General features: G+C 47.7%; 2 protein-coding genes across 10 annotated transcripts in view; one reads left to right on the top strand and one right to left on the bottom strand.

Moving 5' to 3' along the window:
- The window catches only part of LOC138760267 (protein EFR3 homolog B-like), a 242,207-nt gene that overhangs the window by 6,676 nt on the left and 213,987 nt on the right, over positions 1 to 21,544 (top strand). The window lies entirely within an intron of this gene.
- The window catches only part of dnajc27 (DnaJ (Hsp40) homolog, subfamily C, member 27), a 43,618-nt gene that overhangs the window by 3,322 nt on the left and 18,752 nt on the right, over positions 1 to 21,544 (bottom strand). For 2 of the 3 annotated variants that reach the window (XM_069930613.1, XM_069930615.1), the window contains 4 exons: positions 13,426 to 13,590; positions 9,872 to 9,994; positions 9,375 to 9,532; positions 3,950 to 4,078 (listed from right to left, as the gene is read on the bottom strand). In XM_069930613.1, coding sequence (XP_069786714.1) covers positions 3,950 to 4,078; positions 9,375 to 9,532; positions 9,872 to 9,994; positions 13,426 to 13,590 — 575 coding nt within the window. The remainder of the gene's footprint in view (positions 1 to 3,949; positions 4,079 to 9,374; positions 9,533 to 9,871; positions 9,995 to 13,425; positions 13,591 to 21,544) is intronic. The other variant, XM_069930614.1, reaches the window with a different exon arrangement.

Raw genomic sequence — 21,544 nt, 5'->3', positions numbered from 1 at the left:
TGATGTCATTGATAATGACAGTAGCAAAATGAACTCTGAGGTGTGTAGAAACACCTTATCTGATCAGGTTGAAGATTCAAGATTCCTTTATTGTCATGTAATAAAGACAGTGCAATATTAAACAGAATTTGCTTTTGTCTGCAGTAAGGTGGACAGATTCGCCATCAGCAGAAATTGCCTGAAGCGCCTCTTACAGTGAGAGAAAGAGAAGCAAAAGACAGTTCCCCCAGAGCCACTGAGTGTCCCAAACTCACTGGATGACGCTTCATCCTACAGCAAGACAATGATCCCAAACATACTGCTATAGCCAAAAAATGGAAAATTCTTGAATGGCCAAGTCAGTCACCCGATCTAAATCCAATTGAGCATGTCTTCTATATGCTGAAGTGAAAACTTAAGGGGACAAGCCCCTGAAACAAGCAGGATCTGAAGGCGGCTACAGTAGGGGCCTGGCAGAGCTTCACCAGATACTCAGCACCCAGCAATGTCTGTGAATCTTGGACTTCAAGCCGTCATTGCATGCAATGGACATGCAACAAATAACTAAACATGATGACTTTAATATATGTACCAAGCTATGACCCAAATATTATGGAACCCTGAATTGAAGGGACTATGCATAACAAGTGCTGTAATTTCTACATGGTCAAATCAAAATGTATATAAGTAACCTTTAATAGAATCTGGAATGTGCATTTTAATCTTGTGAATTATTTGATTACAAATTGAAAACTGAAACTCGGGCAAATAAAGGAAAGTGTCCTTGTCCCAAACATTATGGAGGGCACTGTATACAACATCACAGGACAAATCCAGTTAGAAGCAGAATGGTTTAAAAGCAACAGGAGCCAAGGTGCTGAACTCCAGAGCTGAGATGATGACTGCCCTGACATCAAAGGAATACATGACCTGGTGTGGAAACAGGAGCCCTGATAAAACCGTCGACAAAGGAAAAATGGTGCAGCGAGTGGAATTGTACTTCACCCAAAGGAAGGTGGCTGTGGGTTTAGAGGTCAGGCATCTCTCTGTCCGTGTTCCTCAGGGCAGCGTCTTGGACCCAGCCGTCACCTGTTGCTTCCATCAGCAGGTCAGAAGTGAGGATAGTCATTGCAGTGCTCAGCTCCTCATGAAACACTCGGGCCGGGCCGGACAGGATGTCACAATCATAACCAATCTGCTCTTTCTCAAGGATGCACCGACGTGCAATACTCCCAATAAATGGGCAGTACTTGGACAACTGGTACTTTTCTGGTCACCCCGTTACAGAAAGGATGTGGATGGAGGCTTTGGAAAGGGTGTTGAAGACCTATTACCCTGTGCATGTGAATAAGGTCCTTCAGGTCCCTTTTAAATATTTTCCCTCTCACCTTAAATCTATGCCCGCTGGTTTTAACTTTTTTTCATTTACAGTACGGTAGAAGTCGATTCTGGCCACTTAAACCAGTGCTGTCTAATTACACCCAATTGACCTACAACCCCGGTACGTTTTGGAGGGAACCAGAGTCCTTGGGGAAAATGTACAAACTCCTTACAGACAGCTGAGGGGGGCCCTTTGTCCAGGTTCATAAAATAGTGAGAGGCACAGATAAAGTCAGAGTCGTTTTTCCTTGGGCCAGGGTGGCACGGCGCTGGAACAGCGGTGCACTAACTGCTCTGCCAACCCTGCTGCCCTGGCCCAAGGAAAAAGACTGACTTTATCTGTGCCTCTCACTATTTTATGAACCTGTACAAGGACCCCCCTCAGCATTCTTATGGTCCGGGGGAAAAAAAATGCCAGCTTATCCAGCTTCTATTTACATCTCAAGCTTCCCAGTCCATAGAGCCATCGAACACTGCAGCACAGAAAGAGGCTCTTCTAGTCTCTGCCAAACTATCTTTCTGCCCAATCCTACTGACCTGCACCTGGACCATATCCCTCTGTACCTCACCCATCCACGTCTCGGTCTAAATCCTTCTAAAATGTCAAAACTGAGTTCACGTTTAACAATTGAGCTGCCACCTTGTCCCACACACCCACAACTCTCTGCATGAAGTTGTGAGGTCATGTCGCAACTGCATAAAACTCTGGGTGGAGGCTGGAACAATAGGGGCATTTAAAAGACTCTTAGACAGGCACATGAAAAATTGATGGTTATGGGTGAGAGGTAGGGAAGGTTTCAGTTGTCAAGTAGGTTTATACAGGTCAGCACAACATTGTGGGCCAAAAGGCCTGTACTGTGCTGGGATGTTCTATGTTGCCCCTAATATTCCCTTTAAACTTTTCCTCTTTCAGATTTATTGTCAGAGTAGATACATGACATCACATACATCTCTGAGATTCTTTTTCCTGCGGGCGAGGCAGAATTACCACTTATTACCACTTTCACCCTCTAGTTTCCAGTCCTGGTAATATCATAATCATATCCTTCCTGCAGCGGGCTGATCAGAACTGGACACAACACTCCAAGCATGTTCTCACCAATGACTGGTTCAGTTATAACGTGATGTCCCTGCTCCCGTACTCAGTGTCCTCAATGATGAAAGCAGTATACCAAATGCTTTCTTCACCACCCTGTCCACCCAACTCTGTCCCCATAGACCAAAATCACTCTGTTCTACAGCACGATCCAAAGCCCTACCATTCACTTAAATTTTAAGATTTAAATGTAGACATTCGGCACAGGGTCGCCCAATTGACCTACAGTTTTTTTGAAGGGTTGGGGAAACTGGAGTGCCCAGAGGGATCCCATGCAGACATGGGGATAAAGTATAAAGTCCTTACCCACAGCCTACGCTAATCATGCCTCATAGTGCGACACCTGCCCTGGTTTGACCCACCAAAGACCAGACATGACTGTCATCTGCCATTCCACTTTCCCAGTTTAGTAGGTACTGTCCTTTACTATCCACCACACCACCATTTTAGAACTCAGAACATTACAGCATAGGACAGGCCCTTCGGCCCTCGATGTTGTGCTGACCCATATATTCCTTTAAAAAAATGTACTAAACCCTCCCTAACCCATAACCCTCTGTCCATGTGTGCTCCAGCCTCCACCACCATCCCTGGCAAGGCATTCCAGGAGCCCACAACTCTCTGTGTGAAACATTTATCCCTGACGTCTCCCCTAAATTTCCATCCCTTCACTTTGTACACACGTCCTCTGGTGTTTGCTGATCCTGCCCTGGGAAACAGGCGCTGTCTGTCCACCCTATCACTGCCTCTCAGAATCTGGTCGACTTCTATCAAGTCTCCTCTCATCCTTCTACGCTCCAAAGAGAAATGTCCCAGCTCTGCTAACCTTCCCTCATAAGACTTATTTTCCAATCCAGGCAACATCCTGATAAATCTCCTCTGCCCCCTCTCCACAGATTCCACATCCTTCCTGTAATGAGGTGACCAGAACTGAACACAATACTGTGTGTTATCTACAAACCATGCCTACCACACTGTCATCTACTTGTAACATTTTGTTGCCGAACATAAAATGGTTTGTAGTTAGAACCACTGATTGTGCCTGAGCCACAGGATGTTCCACATCACCTGAAGACATAGAAGTAGGATTAGGCCATTCTTCCCATCGAGTACACCCCACCATTCCATCATGGCTGATTTACAATTCTTTTTAACCCCATTCTCCTGCCTTTTCCCGTAACCCTCAATTCCCCACCTAATCTCCATTCTCCTGCCTTTTCCCGTAACCCTCAATTCCCCACCTAATCAAGAACGTATCTACCTCTGCGTTAAATGGCTTCCACACTCTCCCTTCACAGGCCTCAGTTGCTGCTTGCATCCTATCACAAGGTTAGGGGTCATGAAGCTTGATTGTATAATTCCACCATGTAAACATTCCTGTTTATTTGTCCTGCACTCTCACCAAATATTAAATGCCATTTATTGACTCCTTGGTTCCACTGAGATCTCAAGTACAAATGAAGAGGATGCTTCAGGATCGCGACCCATCCTTACTTGATACTTTTTAGCAACACAGTCCGTGCGTTGACAACTGCCTTGAAGGCATCTTCACTTCCCGGGGCAAGACACTTGTCCGGGTGAAGGAGCATGGCCAGCTTCCGGTAGGCTTTGTTTACCTCATCCCTGAAAAGCAGAAAAGTGTGTGAGGGTCCGCTGTTGCAGCCCCACCATTACGTAGCTTTGAAGTAGCCTCGAAGCTGACGTGCTGACTGCTCTTTCTTTCTTACCTGTGTGAACAGTCCAGTCATGCTTGAATGCAGTAGTGGTACAAATCCTGAACTCAAGGCAATATGAATCTGCTCATAGCTTCAAATTTCCATGGGATAATACACTCATTTTTATGAACATGAAAATAAATGTCTGCTACCAGGGTTAACTGCATATGAAGAGATGATAAGCCTAATTAGTTCCCTATTCAAAGGGAAGGACAGGTGTGATTAACACAGCGAGTATTCTTTCTATTGACCATCCTCTGACATGGCCAAGACATAGTGTGTGAAATTTATGCAGTTTCAGACAGCAGAAACATCTTGGGTAATAAGGACCAGGAGACACAGGAGCAGAAATAGGCCAGTCAGCCCATTGAGTCTGCCCTGCTATTTAATCATGAGCTGATCCATTTCCCCACTCAGCCCCACTCCCCGGCTTTCTCCCCATCACCTTTGATGTCCAGGCTAATCAAGAACCTATCAGTCTCTGCCTTAAATACTCCCAATGACTTGATCTCCACAACCCCCTGTGGCAACAAATTCCACAGATTCCCCTCCCTCTGGCTGAAGAAATTCCTCCACTTCTCTGTTCTAAATCGACTTCCTTCAATCCTGAAGCTGTGCCCTCTTGTCCTAGACTCAACCACCGTGGGGAACAACCTTTCTACATTTACTCTATCCACACCTTTCAACATTCAAAAGGATTCAATGAGATCCCCCCTCATTCTCCTGAGGCTCAAACTCAAACAAAAGCAGCCATCACCAAGTTCACCACAAGCAGCAAGACGAGAAAGATTTTCAATTTAAATAAATCAGAAGCATCTTCTGGCAGTTTAGGACATTAAATGGGATGAGAATAATCTTGTGTCTCCCACCAATGTGTGGCCACAGGACACACTTATAGTTGGAGACCAACAGGTAACCTACGGTAATGGAGTTTCACAAGCAGTAAAGCTGCCTTTTTCACACTGGCCAGGAGTGAGCTGCCTCCATAGGCCAGGAGTGAGCTGCCTCCATCGGCCAGGACTGAGCTGCCTCCAAAAGCCAGGACTGAGCTGCCTCCATAGGCCAGGACTGAGCTGCCTCCATAGGCCAGGAGTGAGCTGCCTCCATAGGCCAGGAGTGGGCTGCCTCCATAAGCCAGTCGTGAGCTGCCTCCATAGGCCAGGCGTGAGCTGCCTGCATAGGCCAGGAGTGAGCTGCCTCCATAGGCCAGGACTGAGCTGCCTCCATAAGCCAGGACTGAGCTGCCTCCATAGGCCAGGAGTGAGCTGTCTCCATAGGCCAGGAGTGAGCTGCCTCCATAGGCCAGGAGTGGGCTGCCTCCATAGGCCAGGAGTGGGCTGCCTGCATAGGCCAGGAGTGGGCTGCCTCCATAGGCCAGGACTGAGCTGCCTCCATAGGCCAGGAGTGGGCTGCCTCCATAGGCCAGGACTGAGCTGCATCCATAGGCCAGGACTGAGCTGCCTCCATAGGCCAGGAGTGAGCTGCCTCCATAGGCCAGGAGTGGGCTGCCTCCATAGGCCAGGAGTGGGCTGCCTCCATAGGCCAGGCGTGAGCTGCCTCCATAGGCCAGGCGTGAGCTGCCTGCATAGGCCAGGTCTGAGCTGCCTCCATAGGCCAGGAGTGGGCTGCCTCCATAGGCCAGGAGTGGGCTGCCTCCATAGGCCAGGAGTGGACTGCCTCCATAGGCCAGGAGTGAGCTGCCTCCATAGGCCAGGAGTGAGCTGCCTCCATAGGCCAGGAGTGAGCTGCCTCCATAGGCCAGGAGTGGGCTGCCTCCATAGGCCAGGAGTGAGCTGCCTCCATAGGGCAGGAGTGAGCTGCCTCCATAGCCAGGAGTGAGCTGCCTCCTTAGGCCAGGAGTGAGCTGCCTCCATAGGCCAGGAGTGGGCTGCCTCCATAGGCCAGGAGTGGGCTGCCTCCATAGGCCAGGAGTGGGCTGCCTGCATAGGCCAGGAGTGGGCTGCCTCCATAGGCCAGGACTGAGCTGCCTCCTTAGGCCAGGAGTGAGCTGCCTCCATAGGCCAGGAGAGGGCTGCCTCCATAGGCCAGGAGTGAGCTGCCTCCATAGGCCAGGAGTGAGCTTCCTCCTTAGGCCAGGAGTGGGCTGCCTCCATAGGCCAGGAGTGAGCTGCCTGCATAGGCCAGGAGTGGGCTGCCTCCATTGGCCAGGAGTGGGCTGCCTCCATAGGCCAGGAGTGGGCTGCCTCCATAGGCCAGGACTGAGCTGCCTCCATAGGCCAGGACTGAGCTGCCTCCATAGGCCAGGACTGAGCTGCCTCCATAGGCCAGGACTGAGCTGCCTCCATAGGCCAGGACTGAGCTGCCTCCATAGGCCAGGAGTGGGCTGCCTCCATAGGCCAGGAGTGAGCTGCCTGCATAGGCCAGGAGTGGGCTGCCTCCATTGGCCAGGAGTGGGCTGCCTCCATAGGCCAGGAGTGGGCTGCCTCCATAGGCCAGGACTGAGCTGCCTCCATAGGCCAGGACTGAGCTGCCTCCATAGGCCAGGACTGAGCTGCCTCCATAGGCCAGGACTGAGCTGCCTCCATAGGCCAGGACTGAGCTGCCTCCATAGGCCAGGAGTGGGCTGCCTCCATAGGCCAGGACTGAGCTGCCTCCATAGGCCAGGAGTGAGCTGCCTGCATAGGCCAGGAGTGGGCTGCCTCCATAGGCCAGGAGTGGGCTGCCTCCATAGGCCAGGAGTGAGCTGCCCTCATAGGCCAGGTCTGGGCTGCCTCCATAGGCCAGGACTGAGCTGCCTCCATAGGCCAGGACTGAGCTGCCTCCATAGGCCAGGACTGAGCTGCCTCCCTGTGTGAATTGTGCTGTGCTGGGGCTCTCTTTATCCCGCTGAACGTCTGCTCCATGTCAATTCCCCTAGTAAAACGACTGGGTCATTAACAGAGCAACATTTTGGCCTTGTTACCTGAACTTGCCTACACTTTCCATCCCGGGACTCCATCTGCAGGTAGACTGATATAGGGTAAGGAATATCGGCTCCAGGACAGCTGGCCTCAAGCTTACATGAGAACATGAGCAATGAGAGAAGGAAGAGGTGACTCAGCCCATCGACCTTTTAGAAACATAGAAACATAGAAGATAGGAGCAGGAGTAGGTCATTCGACCCTTCGAGCCTGCTCCGCCATTCAACGAGATCATGACTGATCTTAAAGTTCAGTACCCCGTTCCCGCCTTCTCTCCCTTATACTGAAGAAATAGATCTAATTCCTTCTTAAATATATTTAATGAACCTGCCTCCACTGCCCTCTGTGGCAATGAATTCCACAGATTCACCACCCTCTGGGTAAAGAAATTCCTCCTCATCTCGGTCTTAAATGGTTGCCTATTATCCTCAAACCATGGCCCCGGGTTCTGGATTTTCCCGTCATTGGAAACATCCCATCTGCATCCACTCTGTCCAGTCCTGCCAGGTTTTATATGTCTCTATGAGATCCCCTCTCAATCTTCTAAACTCCAGGGAGTACAATCCCAATTTGCACATTCTTTCCTCCTAAGTCATTCCTGCCATTCCAGGTATCAGCCTGGTGAATCGCCTCTGCACTCCCTCCATTGCAAGAACATCCTTCCTGAGATAAGGTGACCCAAACTGCACACAATACTCCAGGTGGGGTCTCACCAAGGCCCTGTACAGCTGCAGTAAGGTATCCTTGTTCCTAGACTCAAACCCTCTTGATATGAAGGCCAACATACCATTTGCCTTTTTAACCGCCTGCTGTACCTGCATGCTCGCCTTCAGAGACTGGTGTACAAGTGCCCCTAGGTCTCTCTGCACTTCCCCATCTCTTAATCTATTGCCATTCAAATAGTAATCTGCCCTCTGGTTTGTATTACCAAAGTGGATAACCTCACATTTTGCTCAACCATTCAATCAGATCACGGCTCCATCTACTTGCATGAATTCCCCTACTACACACAATTCTATCTGTGTCTTCAATACTTTCAATGAGGGAGCCTCTACAGAGAATTCCACAGATTCAGTACTCTCTGGGAGAAGCAGTTCCACCTCATCTCTGTCCTAAATCTACGTCCCCTATTTCTAGTCTCACCTATCACTAGAAACAACTTTTTTCTCAATTCCAGTGAGTACAGTCCCAGGCAACTCCATCTCTCCTCATAGACTAACCCCCCCCCCCCCACCTCTGGAATCAACCAGTGAACCTTTTCTGCACCCCCGCCTCCAAAGCCAGCACATCCTTCCTCAAGTAAGGAGAACAGAACTGCACGCAGTACTCCTGATGCGACCTCCCTACTCTTACATTGAATCCCTCCAGCAATGAAAGCCAACATTCCATTTGCCTTCTTGAATACCTGAAATACCTGCAAACCAACCTTTGCGATTCCTGCTCCCACATCCCTCAGTCCAACAGCATGTTTCAGTCTTTCACCATTTAAATAATGATCTGATCTTCTATGTTCCTTCTAAAGTGAATAATCCCACATTGAACAACATTATACTCCATCTGCCAGACCCACTCAATTTAGTGTCATCTGCAAACTTAGGTGTGCTACTCTCAGACCCCTCTTCCAAAGGAGATAAAGGTTTGTTTTCGGTGTACAATAGCACTATAAAAACTCAAGCAGGGCAAATGGTTCATCAGTGTCCCAACGAGCAGGAGAGCCCCAGATGTGACCCCAGGCCAGCGTTGGTGACATAGTATTGACTAACATTGATGAGCCCTGCAGCTCACTAGGATGTCTGGTTTGGGAAACAAGTCTTATGAAGCAAGGTTAGCAGAGCTGGGACTTTTCTCTATGGAACATAGAAGAATGAGAGGAAACTTGATCGAGGTCTACAAGATTCTGAGAGGCATAGAAAAGGTAGTCAGCCAGCACCTGCTCCCCAGGGCAGGAATAACAAACACCAGAGGACCTGTGTACAAAGTGAAGGGATGGACGTTTAGGGGAGACGTCAAGGGTAAGTTTTTTTTTTACACACACAGAATTGTGGGAGCCAGGGATGGTTGTGGAGGTTGAAACATTGAGGCTATTTAAGAGACTCTTAGACAGGGACATGGATGAAAGAAAGATAAAGGGTTATGGGGTAGGGAGGATTTAGTAGTTTTAAGGGTCGGCTCAGCATCGAGGGCTTGTACTGTGCTGTCGTGTTCTACACTCTCAGTGCCCATGGCATCTGCTCCTGAGCATAAGCAAGACCTGGTGATGATGTTGGCTAGAGTAGGCTTTACCTGGATGCTCCAGGCCTCATTCCCAGCATCTCCCAGCTATCCTTGCTGTTCCGAATCCTGCGGATGGTGTCCGCCTGCTCTTTGGTGAACCCCAGGTTAAGGCTGGACTGAGGCCGCTTCCCGTTCTCACACATGTCGAGGATCGAGGAGAAGAATGTCTGGACCCAGGAGAATGCAGAAAGAGCTGATGAAACAAAATGTTGGCATACATCCCACCCAGACAGATGATGTCGCTTACACGCAGTCCATTACCAAGACGGTGGCATTGCCATCACCCCCAGCTCTCCCTCATTTCCCCCATCCTCTCTCCAAGCTCCCATGTCAACTCCCAGCTCAGAGCAAGTGCCTCTCCTTGCTCTATGCTCTCTGCCACACGAATACTTCTCTCTCAGATGCCAAGTTTTTCCCAATTTCTCCCCAGGTCTCCGGACCACCTTCTTCCCCACAAACATTCCTCACCTTCCATCTGCTGACGTGGTTCTGACCCATAATCATACCTGGAACATCTCATTGATGCCCTCACCAGACTGTGCTGAGGTTTCAAAGTAGTAGAATCCCCGGCTCTCAGCCCAGAGGCGCCCCTCACTCTCGTCGATCACACGCCGCTTCCCGCAGTCCACCTGGGCAAATGAGAGATGAACAGCACTCACTTCAAACAGCTGAAGAGTGGCAGGCAGCAAGTGTCTGAGTTTCTATTCATATAATACTCATTAGGGTAGCATGGTTCGTGCAGTAGTTATTATAGAACCAGAGAACCAGAGAATTATAATAGAACCAGAGAATGGGTTTGAATACAGTGCTGTAAAGAGTTTGCATGTTCTCTCCATGATCTGTGTGGCTTTTCTTTGGGTGTTCCAGTTCCTCCAGCCCTCCAAAATTTGGGTGTAATTGGACAGCACGGGGTTCATGCGATGGAATAGCCTTCTACTGGGCTGTATCCTTAAACTTAAATGATGCTCCAGGGTAGGGAAATGTTCCAACATGGCACTCTGACTCCAACATTCCCAAGGCAGACATGGCACCAGTATGATACAGAGTAAAGTTCCCTCTACATTATCCCTCAAAAACTCCCACGGTATAGGGTACATGGAGAGTAAAGCTCTCGCTTCAATGTCCCATCATACACAATGGGCACATCATGGGTGTTTTCTAAGTCAAAGGAATAGCCATGGGCATCCATATAACAATTACAACAGAGAAACAGGCCAGTTCGACACTTCCAGTTCACACCAAACACTTACTCCCACGTAGTCCCATTGACCCACACCTGGTCCATAACCCTCCACATCCCTCTCGCCCATGTACCTATCCATATTAAAATCAAGCCTGCATCTACCACTTTGGCCGGAAGCTCGTTCCACACTCCCACCGCTCTCTGCGTGAAGAAATTTCCCCTCATGTTCCCCTTATAATTTTCCCCCTTCAATCTTAAACCATGTCCTGTAGTTTGAATCTCCCCCTTTCTTAATTGAAAAAGCCTATCCACATTTACTCTGTCTGTCCCTTTTAAAATCTTAAACACCTCAATCAAGTCCCCTCTCAATCTTCTATGCTCCAGAGAAAAAAGCCCTAGTCTGCACAACCTTTCCCTGGAACTCAGACCCTGAAATCCTGTCAACATTCTCGTGAACCTTCTCTGCACTCTCTCTATTTTGTTTATATCTTTCCTATAATTTGGTGACCAAAACTGTACACAGTACTCCAAATTTGGCCTCACCAATGCCTTGTACAATTTCATCATAACCTCCCTACTCTTGAATTCAATACTCCGATTTATGAAAGCCAACATTCCAAATGCCTTCTTCACCACACCATCTACCTGAGTATCAGCCTTGAGGGTACTATTTACCACAACACCTAAATCCCTTTGTTGCTCTGCACTCCTCAATTGTCTACCATTTAATGCATATGACCTATTTAGATTTGCCTTTCCAAAATGTAGCACCTCACATTTATCTGTATTAAATTCCATCAGCCATATCTCAGCCCACAGCTCCAGCCTTCCTAAATCACCTTTTAATCTACGATCATCTACCTCACTGTCCACAACACCACCAATCTTTGTGTCATCCGCAAACTTGCTTATCCAATTCTCCACCCCTACATCCAGATCGTTAATATATATAACAAATAATAGTGGACCGAGGACCGAACCCTGAGGAACTCCACTAGTCACCGGCCTCCAATTGGACAAACAATTTTCTACCACTACTCTCTGACACCTCCCATCCAACCACTGCTGAATCCATTTCACTACCTCTTTATTTATACCTAATGCCTCCACCTTTTTTCCTAACCTCCTGTGGGGAACTTTGTCAAAAGCTTTCTTTGGCTTGGCTTCGCGGACGAAGATTTATAGAGGGGGTAAATGTCCACGTCAGCTGCAGGCTCGTTTGTGGCTGGCAAGTCCGATGCGGGACAGGCAGACACGGTTGCAGCAGCTGCAGGGGAAAATTGGTTGGTTGGGGTTGGGTGTTGGGTTTTTCCTCCTTTGCCTTTTGTCAGTGAGGTGGGCTCTGCGGTCTTCTTCAAAGGAGGTTGCTGCCCGCCAAACTGTGAGGCGCCAAGATGCACGGTTTGAGGCGATATCAGGCGGTGGTCAATGTGACAGGCACCAAGAGATTTCTTTAGGCAGTCCTTGTACCTTTTCTTTGGTTCACCTCTGTCATGGTGGCCAGTGGAGAGCTCGCCATATAACACGATCTTGGGAAGGCGATGGTCCTCCATTCTGGAGACGTGACCCACCCAGCGCAGCTGGATCTTCAGCAGCGTGGACTCGATGCTGTCGACCTCTGCCATCTCGAGTACTTCGATGTTAGGGATGAAAGCGCTCCAATTAATGTTGAGGATGGAGCGGAGACAATGCTGGTGGAAGTGTTCTAGGAGCTGTAGGTGATGCCGGTATAGGACCCATGATTCAGAGCCGAACAGGAGTGTGGGTATGACAACGGCTCTGTATACGCTTATCTTTGTGAGGTTTTTCAGTTGGTTGTTTTTCCAGACTCTTTTGTGTAGTCTTCCAAAGGCGCTATTTGCCTTGGCGAGTCTGTTGTCTATCTCGTTGTCGATCCTTGCATCTGATGAAATGGTGCAGCCGAGATAGGTAAACTGGTTGACCGTTTTGAGTTTTGTGTGCCCGATGGAGATGTTGAGAGGCTGGTAGTCATGGTGGGGAGCTGGCTGATGGAGGACCTCAGTTTTCTTCAGGCTGACTTCCAGGCCAAACATTTTGGCAGTGTCCGTAAAACAGGACGTCAAGCCCTGAAGAGCTGGCCCAATAGACAACATCCACAGCTTTCCCTTCATCAACCTTTTTTGTAACCCCCTCGAAGAACTCAAATTAGGTTTGTCAAGCATGATCTACCCCTGACAAAACCATGCTGATTACTCCCTATCAATCCCTGTACCTCCAAAAATTTGTAAATAGCATCCATATGGGTCCCAGCTATGGCTGCCCTTTCTGTTGACTATGTGATGTAATCCATGCTACAAGCCTACACAGGCAAGACCCCTCAACTCTTCCTCCACAACATCAACTACATTGGTGTTGTCTCCTGTACCCATGTAAACTTTATCCTATTTGCTGCTTTCACCCCGACCTCAAATTCCCTTGCACCATCTCTGTCGATCCTCCCCTCTTTCTCTATATCTCTGACTCCAACTTTGGAGACAAAATCTTCTCAGACATTTTCTACAAACCCTCCAACTCCCACAGTGACATCAACTACACCTCTTCACACCCTGACCCCTGTAAGAATTCTATTCTTTTCTCGCAATTCCTCCATTTCCGTCGCATCTGCCTCCAGGATGAATCTTCCATTCCAGAACATCTGAGGTCCTCCTTTTCCTCTCTGACCTTTTTATTCCAGAAGCTGCCTGCTTTTGGCTCACACCTTGGTGAAGGGCTCAGGCCCAATACATTGGTTACTCTTTACCTCCTAGGGACATGGCATGACCTGCTGAGTTTCTGCAGCACTTTTGTGTTTTGCACAACATGGTTGAGACCCTACATCTACGTACACTTAGATTAACTGGTGCAACAAATTGTTACCTTATTGGCACAGACAGCAAACACAATGTTTTCTAAGTTTGCATGAGGTCCAAGTTCCTGCTTCATCTCAGTGAGCCAGCTCTCCAGTGCATTGTAGGATTCCTTCTGACCAACGTCATAAGCCAGAATCACGCCTTGAGTGTCTTTGTAAAACTCGTTACGCACCTATTACAAATAAAATGGAGGATGGATCAGCTCATGACGGAATGGTGGAGAGCACTCAATGGGCTGAATGGCCTACTTCCGCCCCTATATCATATGGTTAAACATTTAGAGCAATAGAATTTGAAGGAAGCAGCATTGCTAACATTTAGCAGCAGCAGGATTGCTAAAAGTATGGGAAATATCTTTGACTGTCCACAAACCATAACGACCGGCTAGAGCAATTATCTCCCAAGAAGAGGTATTGCAGCAACTGTGGGGAAAAGCATCACTCTGCATAGGCAGCTGATGAACTGTCATGTGGAGATCTCGGGATGTGGAAGATTACCAGAACTAGAGGCTGGAGTTCAAATTCAAGCTCCTTCTCACATATAGGTACACAAGATGATGAGGGGGGATGGACAGAGTAAATGTAGGTCGGCTTTTCTCACTGAGGGTAGGTAAGATACAAACCAGAGGACATGGGTTAAGAGTGAAAGGGGAAGAGTTTAGGGGGAACTTCTTCACACAGAGAGAGGTGGGGGGTGGAATGAGCTGCCAGCTGAAGTGGTGAATGCGGGCTCAGTTTTAGCATTTAAGAGGAATTTGGACAGGTCCATGGATGGGAGGGGTATGGAGGGATAGGGACGGGTGCAGGTCAATGGGATAATAGTTTGGCACAGACTAGAAGGGCTGAAGGGTCCTGTTTCCTCTGCTGTAATATTCAATGGTTCTAATACATTGTACAATGTGCGTGTGGAGAAAAATTCTTCCTTTCTGCAGTTGAAGAGCACTTGTAAAGAAAAACAAAACTACAATTAAATGAAAACGAGGCAATAAATACAAAAAGAGATCATTCATAAATATTCCATTATCTTTGTGTTAACCTAAGTGACTTTGCACTTGTAAGAGTCAATCCTTTTGTGTTGTCGGAGCAGACCCTGATTACTGTAACCAAGTGGGAAAGTTGGTTTTGCCAAGCAGTCCAGCCAGGCATCCTACATGTGGTCTCACAAGTAAAACTCAGGACTGGGGTGGAGCAAAGGCAGCATCATTTTACAAGTGTGTGGTTCGTTCAGCCGTCAGGAAAAAAATCCACCTTTGAATCGGATGAGGTGTGATCTCAAATTCGTGCATCTCTTCCCCAATGGGAGGAGGGTAAAAAGAGAGTGGCTGGGGAGGACGAGTCTGATTTTCCAAGGCAGCAGAACGTGTAGATGGGGTTGAGGGGTTGTAAATGCAGTCCATGCCATCAAGAGCATCAGTCTTCACTTATCTTTAAGTAGCATGCCTCAAGAAAGCACTCTCTATCCTCAAAGGCCCTTACCACCCAGGCTCTGCTCTTTTCACACTGCTACCATCAGGAAGAAGGTACAAGAGTCTGAAGACGGACACCCAATGGCACAAAAACAGCTTCTCCCCTCTGCCATCAGATTTCTGGACAGACAGTACCTCCCATTTTTATTTTCCACTAATGATTTATTTTTAAATATTGTATTTACAAACCATATTTTATTTGCAATTTGCACCTGTTAGGCACAATACTATTGCCACCTAACAACCAATTTTGTGACACGTTCACGACAATAAGCCTGATTGTGATTCCGTAGGGCAAGGATGGAGATATGCTGGTTTGAGCTATGCACTGCAGTTCATTGCAATCTTGGGCAGCTCTGTTCCACCCAGTCATGTACCCTGACAGGATACTTTCAATGGTGCACCTGTAGAAGTTGTTGAGGGATGCAGGCGATCAGCCACTGAATGGCAAGGCAGGCTTGATGGACCGAATGGCCTACTCCTTCCTATTCCTATTTCTTATGTTCTGCAGGACATTCTGGAAGGGGAGGGAGAACAGCCAGCTGTCGTGGTCCATATCGGTACCAACGACATGGGAAAAAAAGGATGAGGTCCTACAAGATGAATTTAGGGATTTAGGAAGTAAATTGAGGAGTAGGACGTCGAAGGTAATAATCTCTGGATTGTTACCCGTGCCACGAGCTGGTCAGAGGAGGAAATACAAGATAGCTAGAATGAACTTGTGGCTTGAACGGTGGTGTAGGAGGGAAGGTTTCAGATTCTTGGAACATTGAAACCGGTTCTGGGGCAGATGGGACTGGTACAGACAGGACGGGCTGCATCTGAGCAGGGCCGGGACCAATGTCCTTGGGGGTTTGTTTGCTAGCGCTGTTGGGGAAGGTTTAAACTAATGTGGCAGGGTAATGGGACCAAGTCCAGAGAGTCAGAGGGGTGTAAAATGATGATAGAAGCAAAGGGTTGCAAGGTGAAAAGCATTAGTGGCAGGCAAGTAAAAGTTGGGGGGAAAATCAAAAAGAGCTGTTTATTTACATAATGGTAAAAGGGATAAGAGTGTGGCTAAAGAAAGTGTCTCAATGCAAGGAGCATTTGTAATAAAGTGGAGGTATCGAATGTGGAGATAGCTATTAATAACTATGATATAGTTGGGATCACAAAGACATGGCTTCAGGGGGAACGTAACTGGGTGCTCAACATTTAGGAGGGATAGACAGAATGGAAAAGGAGGTGGAGTAGCCTTGTTGGTTAGGGAAGAGATGAATGCCATAGAAAGGAAGGACATCAGTGTAGAGGATCTGGAATCCATATGGGTAGAGCTGTGAAACACGAAGGGGCAGAAGACGCTAGTGGGAGTAGTGTCCAGGCCGCCTAACAGTAGCAGTGAGGTTAGTGAAGGAGTCATGAAGGAAATGGGTAATGTGTGCAACAAAGGGACGGCAGTTGTAATGGATGACTTTAATCTACATGTAGATTGGGTGAACCAAATTGGTAAGGGTAAGGTTGAAGAGGATTTCTTAGACTGCATGCGGGATTGTTTTCTAAATCAGCATGCTGAAGAACCGACGAGGGAACGAGCCATTCTAGACTGGGTATTGAGTAATGGAGAAGGGTTAATTAACAATCTTGTGGTGAGGAACCCCTTGGGCAAGAGTGACCACAATAGGGTGGAATTCTTCATTAGGATGAAATGTGACAGAGTTGATACGGATACAAAGGTTTTGAACTTGAAGAGGGGTAACTTTGATGGTATGAGATGTGAATTGGCTAAAATAAATTGGCAAATGGTACTTAAAGGACTAACAGTAGAAATGCAATGGCAATCGTTTAAGGATAGCTTGGAGCAAGTGCAGAAGATGTACATCCCAGTTTATACGAAGAATAAATTGAGGAGGGTAGCACATCTGTGGCTAACAAGGGAGATCCAAGAGAGTGTCAAATCCAAAGAAGGAGCTTACAAATTAGCCAAAAAGAATAATATCCTCGATGAGTGGGAGAAATTCAGAGTTCAGCAGAGGAGGACAAAAGGATTAATTAAGAAAGGTAAAAGGGATAAGTATATGGATGGGAGGGGGATGGAGGGATAGGGGCAGAGTGCTGGTAAGTGGGATTAGAGGAGGGGACTTGGATCAGTGCAAACTAGAAGGGCCATATTAGCCTGTTTCCGTGCTGTAATTGTTATATGTTATATGGATTATGAGAGAAAGCTGCAGGGAACATTAAAAAAAATGACTGTCAAAGCTTTTATAGATACATTAAGAGAAAGAGGTTAGTTAAGACAAATGTGGGTCCGTTGCGGACAGAAACGGGTGAGTTGATCATGGGGAACAAGGGTATGGCAGACTGTTTGAATGACTATTTTAGTTCTGTCTTCTCCAAGGAAGACATAACTAATCTACAGGAAATTATTGAGGATCGGGGATCTATTGTGACGGAGGGACTAAAGGAAATAATTGTAAGTTGAGAAGTTGTATTAGTTAAATTGCAGGGATTAAGGGCGGATAAATCCCCGGGGCCAGATAGTCTGCATCCGAGAGAGCTGAAGGAAGTAGCCCAGGAAATAGTGGATGCGTTGGTGATAATGTTTCAAACCTCTTTGGATACTGGATTAGTTCCTGAGGATTGGAGGGTGGCCAACGTAACCCCACTCTTTAAGAAGGGAGGGAGAGAGAAACCGGGAAATTACAGACCAGTTAGCCTGACATCGGTCATAGGGAAGGTGCTAGAATCGGTTATTAAAGATGCAATTGCAGTACATTTGGAAAGTCGTGGTATCATCGCACAGAGTCAGCATGGTTTTGTGAAGGGGAAATCATGTCTGACGAATCTAATAGAGTTTTTTGAGGAGGTAACTAGTAGAGTGGATGGGGGAGAACCAGTGGATGTGGTACATCTGGGCTTTAGTAAGGTGTTTGATAAGGTTCCACACAGAAGACTAGCGTATAAACTAAGATAGCACGGTATAGGAGGTATGGTATTAAGGTGGATAGAGAATTGGTTGATGGACAGGAAGCAAAGAGTAGGAATAAATGGCTTCTTTTCAGAATGGCAGACAGTAACCAGTGGGGTACCGCAGGGCTCAGTGCTGGGGCCGCAGTTGTTTACGATATATATCAACGACTTAGATGTGTGAATAGATAGCAGTATCTCAAAATTTGCAGACGATACGAAGTTGGGTGGCAGGGTTAGCTGTGTAGAGGATGCTAGGAGAGTGCAGGGTGATTTGGACAAGTTAGGCAAGTGGGCCAGGACGTGGCAGATGCAGTTTAATGCGGATAAATGCGAGGTTATCCATTTTGGAGGTAAGAACAGGAAAGAGGATTATTATTTAAATGGTACTTGTTTAGGAAAAGGGGAGATACAGCGAGACTTGGGTGTTGCTGTGCATCAGTCGTTGAAAGTGGGGGTGCAGATGCAGCAGGCGGTGAGGAGGGTGAATGGTATGTTGGTGTTCATAACGAGAGGATTTGAGTCCAGGAGTAGGGAGATCCTGCTGCAGCTGTACAGGGCCTTGGTGAGACCACACCTGGAGTACTGCGTGCAGTTTTGGTCGCCTTATCTGAGAAAGGATATCCTCGCCCTGGAGGGGGTGCAGAGAAGGTTCACTAGGCTGATACCGGGGATGGAAGGACTTGGATCTGAAGAAAGGTTGGAGAGACTAGGCTAGTATTTTCTGGAATTTAGAAGATTGAAGGAGGGATCTTATAGAAACATATAAAATTCTTAAGGGTTTAGACAGACTAGACACAGGAAGGTTGTTTCCAATGCAAGGAAAAACCAGAACCAGGGGTCACAGTTCAAGGATAAGGGGGAGGTTTTTTAGGATTGAGACGAGGAAAAATTTCTTCCCTCAGAGAGTGGAAAATGTGTGGAATTCTTTGCCACAGGAAATAGTTGAGGCCGGTTCCCTGTCAATATTTAAGTGTAGGTTAGATTTGGCCCTTGTGGCCAAGGGGATTAGGGGGTATGGGGAGAAGGCAGGAACCGGGTACTGATCAGCCATGATCATAATGAATGGCAGTGTAGGCTTGAAGGGTCAAATGGCCTCCTCCTGCACCTATTTTCTATGTTTCTTATAGAACCATCGAACACAATAGCACAGAAACAGGCCCCTTTGGCTCTTCTAGACTGTGTTGAACCATTTTTGTTTTTCCCAGTCCCACTGACCTGCACCCAGCCCATAGCCCTCCATACCCCTCCCATCCACGGACCTGTCCAAATTCCTGTTAAATGTTGAAATTGAGCCCACGTTCACCATCTCGCTACTTTATCCCACATTTTCTCAGCCTTTTGAGCAAGTAGACCGATGGTGTGATTTCTTGGCCATTGCACCAGCAGAGGTCACTGGTGAGGTTTACCCAGAGGAGCTTAATGCCGACTGTTCATCTCCACATCAGTACCGTTAATGTGGGCTGGGGAGGACACTCTGCCCCAGCTCTTCAGTCTTCCTGATATTGAGGGAGAGGCTGTCGATCTGACACCAAGTCAAAAGTCCCTCTTTTGCTCTCTGTACTCCAACAGAAGAATGAAGGAGGGACCTCATAGAGACATTTTGACAGCTGAAAATCCTGGACAGAGTAGATGTGACAAAGTGGTTTCCCATGGTCAGGGAATCTAGGACAAGAGGCCACAATTTCAGGATAAAAGGGCATCAATTTAAAACAGAGATGTGGGAGGAATATCTTGAGCCAGAAGGCCGTGAGTCTGTGGAAGCGAGGTCACTGGGTGTATTTAAGGCAGAGATTGTCAGGTATTTGATTGGTCAGGGCATTAAGGGTTACAGGGGGAATGCCGGGGAGTGGGGCTGAGTGATGGGATCAGCTTGTAGTGAAGTATTCTTTATTGAGCTACTTATAAAGATCAGTGTACATGCTGTGGAATCCCTGTGCACATTGACGATTTGATGTATACGCTGGGAAGTCGATGTTCATGCTGGGGATTCTAGTGCAGTCTGCTGGGCTTATATACATCACTGCTTCTGTCACATGGACAGGAAGTGACATCATCAGCCCAGATAAAAACCTGTGTTGGACGCAGATCAATTTCGCACGTTTTCCACAGCACGTCCACTATATTGGGACCTCATGAGTAAATGACAGAGCAGAGCTGTCGGACCGATATGCCTAGTTCTGCTCTTGTATCTTGTAACTCATCGTAGTTACAGATCCTGCCCAATGATGCTGGTGTCATCTGCGAATTCATAGATGGAGCTGAAGCAGAGTTTGGTCATGTGTTCATGGGTGCAGGAAGAACCAGAGGGGACTGAGTATGCAGCCTTGCAGTGCTTTGCCAGCGCAAAGCGGTTCCAGCAGTATGGGGGATTATGGGTAAGGAAGATGGCCACTGCTCCCACATTCCCACATTGAGCTGTCGCTGCTGACCAGAGTGGCGTTCGCAGAAGAGGCACATCGCGCCCCCTCCACCCCCCCCCCCCCCAATCGTGGCAGCAACCAGGGCAGTTCAGCCAGGGGTTTCCATGTGATGCACGCACACAAGCGCCGATGTCACCAGAGTAACCAGGTCGATCATTTCCCCTTTCTAATCACCAGTGCAGGGCATCTGGGTAAGTTTTACTGGGTCCCTTGACCATCTCTGAGGTAGGTCTGGGACCCAGTTGGGTTTTGACCAGGTTGACCCTGTTGGACCTGTGGGACAGGAATTGCAGAAAGGAGTTTGATGCTTCAGTCAGGGTTTGGGGCTGCTTGCTTCACTCTTCTTTAAGGCGGAGCAGTCCTTGTTGTCAATGAGTTCCAAGGCTGAGAGAAAGGCTTGGGGGATGGGGTGTCTGTGGATTGGAGTGGGAGGCTGGAGTTAATGTGACCCATGACCAGCCTCAATGTATTTCAAGAGAGGAGGGCATCACAGTCCACTGCTATGCTCTCCTTCAGTACATGAGGTAGAAAGAAAAGTTGGATAGGCTGGGATTTTTCTCCAGGAGTGAAGGAGGCCTGGTAGAGTGTTATAAAATTATGTGGGGAATAGAGAAAGTAAATAAACACAGTCTTTTCCCCCAGGTCAGGAGTCTAAAACTAGAGGGTACAGATTCAAGGTGAGAGGGGAAAGAATTAAAATGGACTTTGAGGGGCACCTTTTTCATGCAGAGGATGATGGGAATATGGAACAAACCGTCAGAGGAAGGGGTGGAGACAGATACAATTAACATATTTAAAAGACTCGTCGACAGGTGTCATGATAGTCAAGTTTCTTGACATCTGATTGTACAAGTACAACCCAATGAAACAGTGTCCTCTGGTCCTCGGTGCAAAGCACACAGACATAACACACGTAAAGACAAAAAATATGAGGGTCTTGAATGGTCAGTGTGAGCAGATCCTTTGGTCAGTCAGCATTCTCACTGCCCATGGAAGAAGCTGATCCTCAGCCTGGTGGTGCTGGCTCTGATCCTCATGGATCTCTTCCCTGACTGGAGCAGCTGAAAGATGCTGGGTGCAGGGCGGAAGGGTCCTCAATGATTTTGTGCTCTCTCTTCAGACAACAATCCCGGTGGATCACGTCGATGGGGGAGAGGGAGTCTCCAGTGATCATCTCTGCCACTCTTATGGTCCTGTGGATTGACCTCTGATCCATTTCTCTGCAGCAACTGGACCTCATTGTGATGCAGCCGGCCAGGATGCTCTCAATATGGCTCCTATGGAACAGTGATATA

The sequence above is a fragment of the Narcine bancroftii genome, chromosome 4 (assembly GCF_036971445.1).
Source record: "Narcine bancroftii isolate sNarBan1 chromosome 4, sNarBan1.hap1, whole genome shotgun sequence".
In the NCBI taxonomy this organism is placed as follows: Eukaryota; Metazoa; Chordata; class Chondrichthyes; order Torpediniformes; family Narcinidae; genus Narcine; species Narcine bancroftii.
The sequence above is the reverse complement of the archived record's forward strand: the minus strand, read 5'-3'. Positions and strand labels throughout refer to the sequence as shown.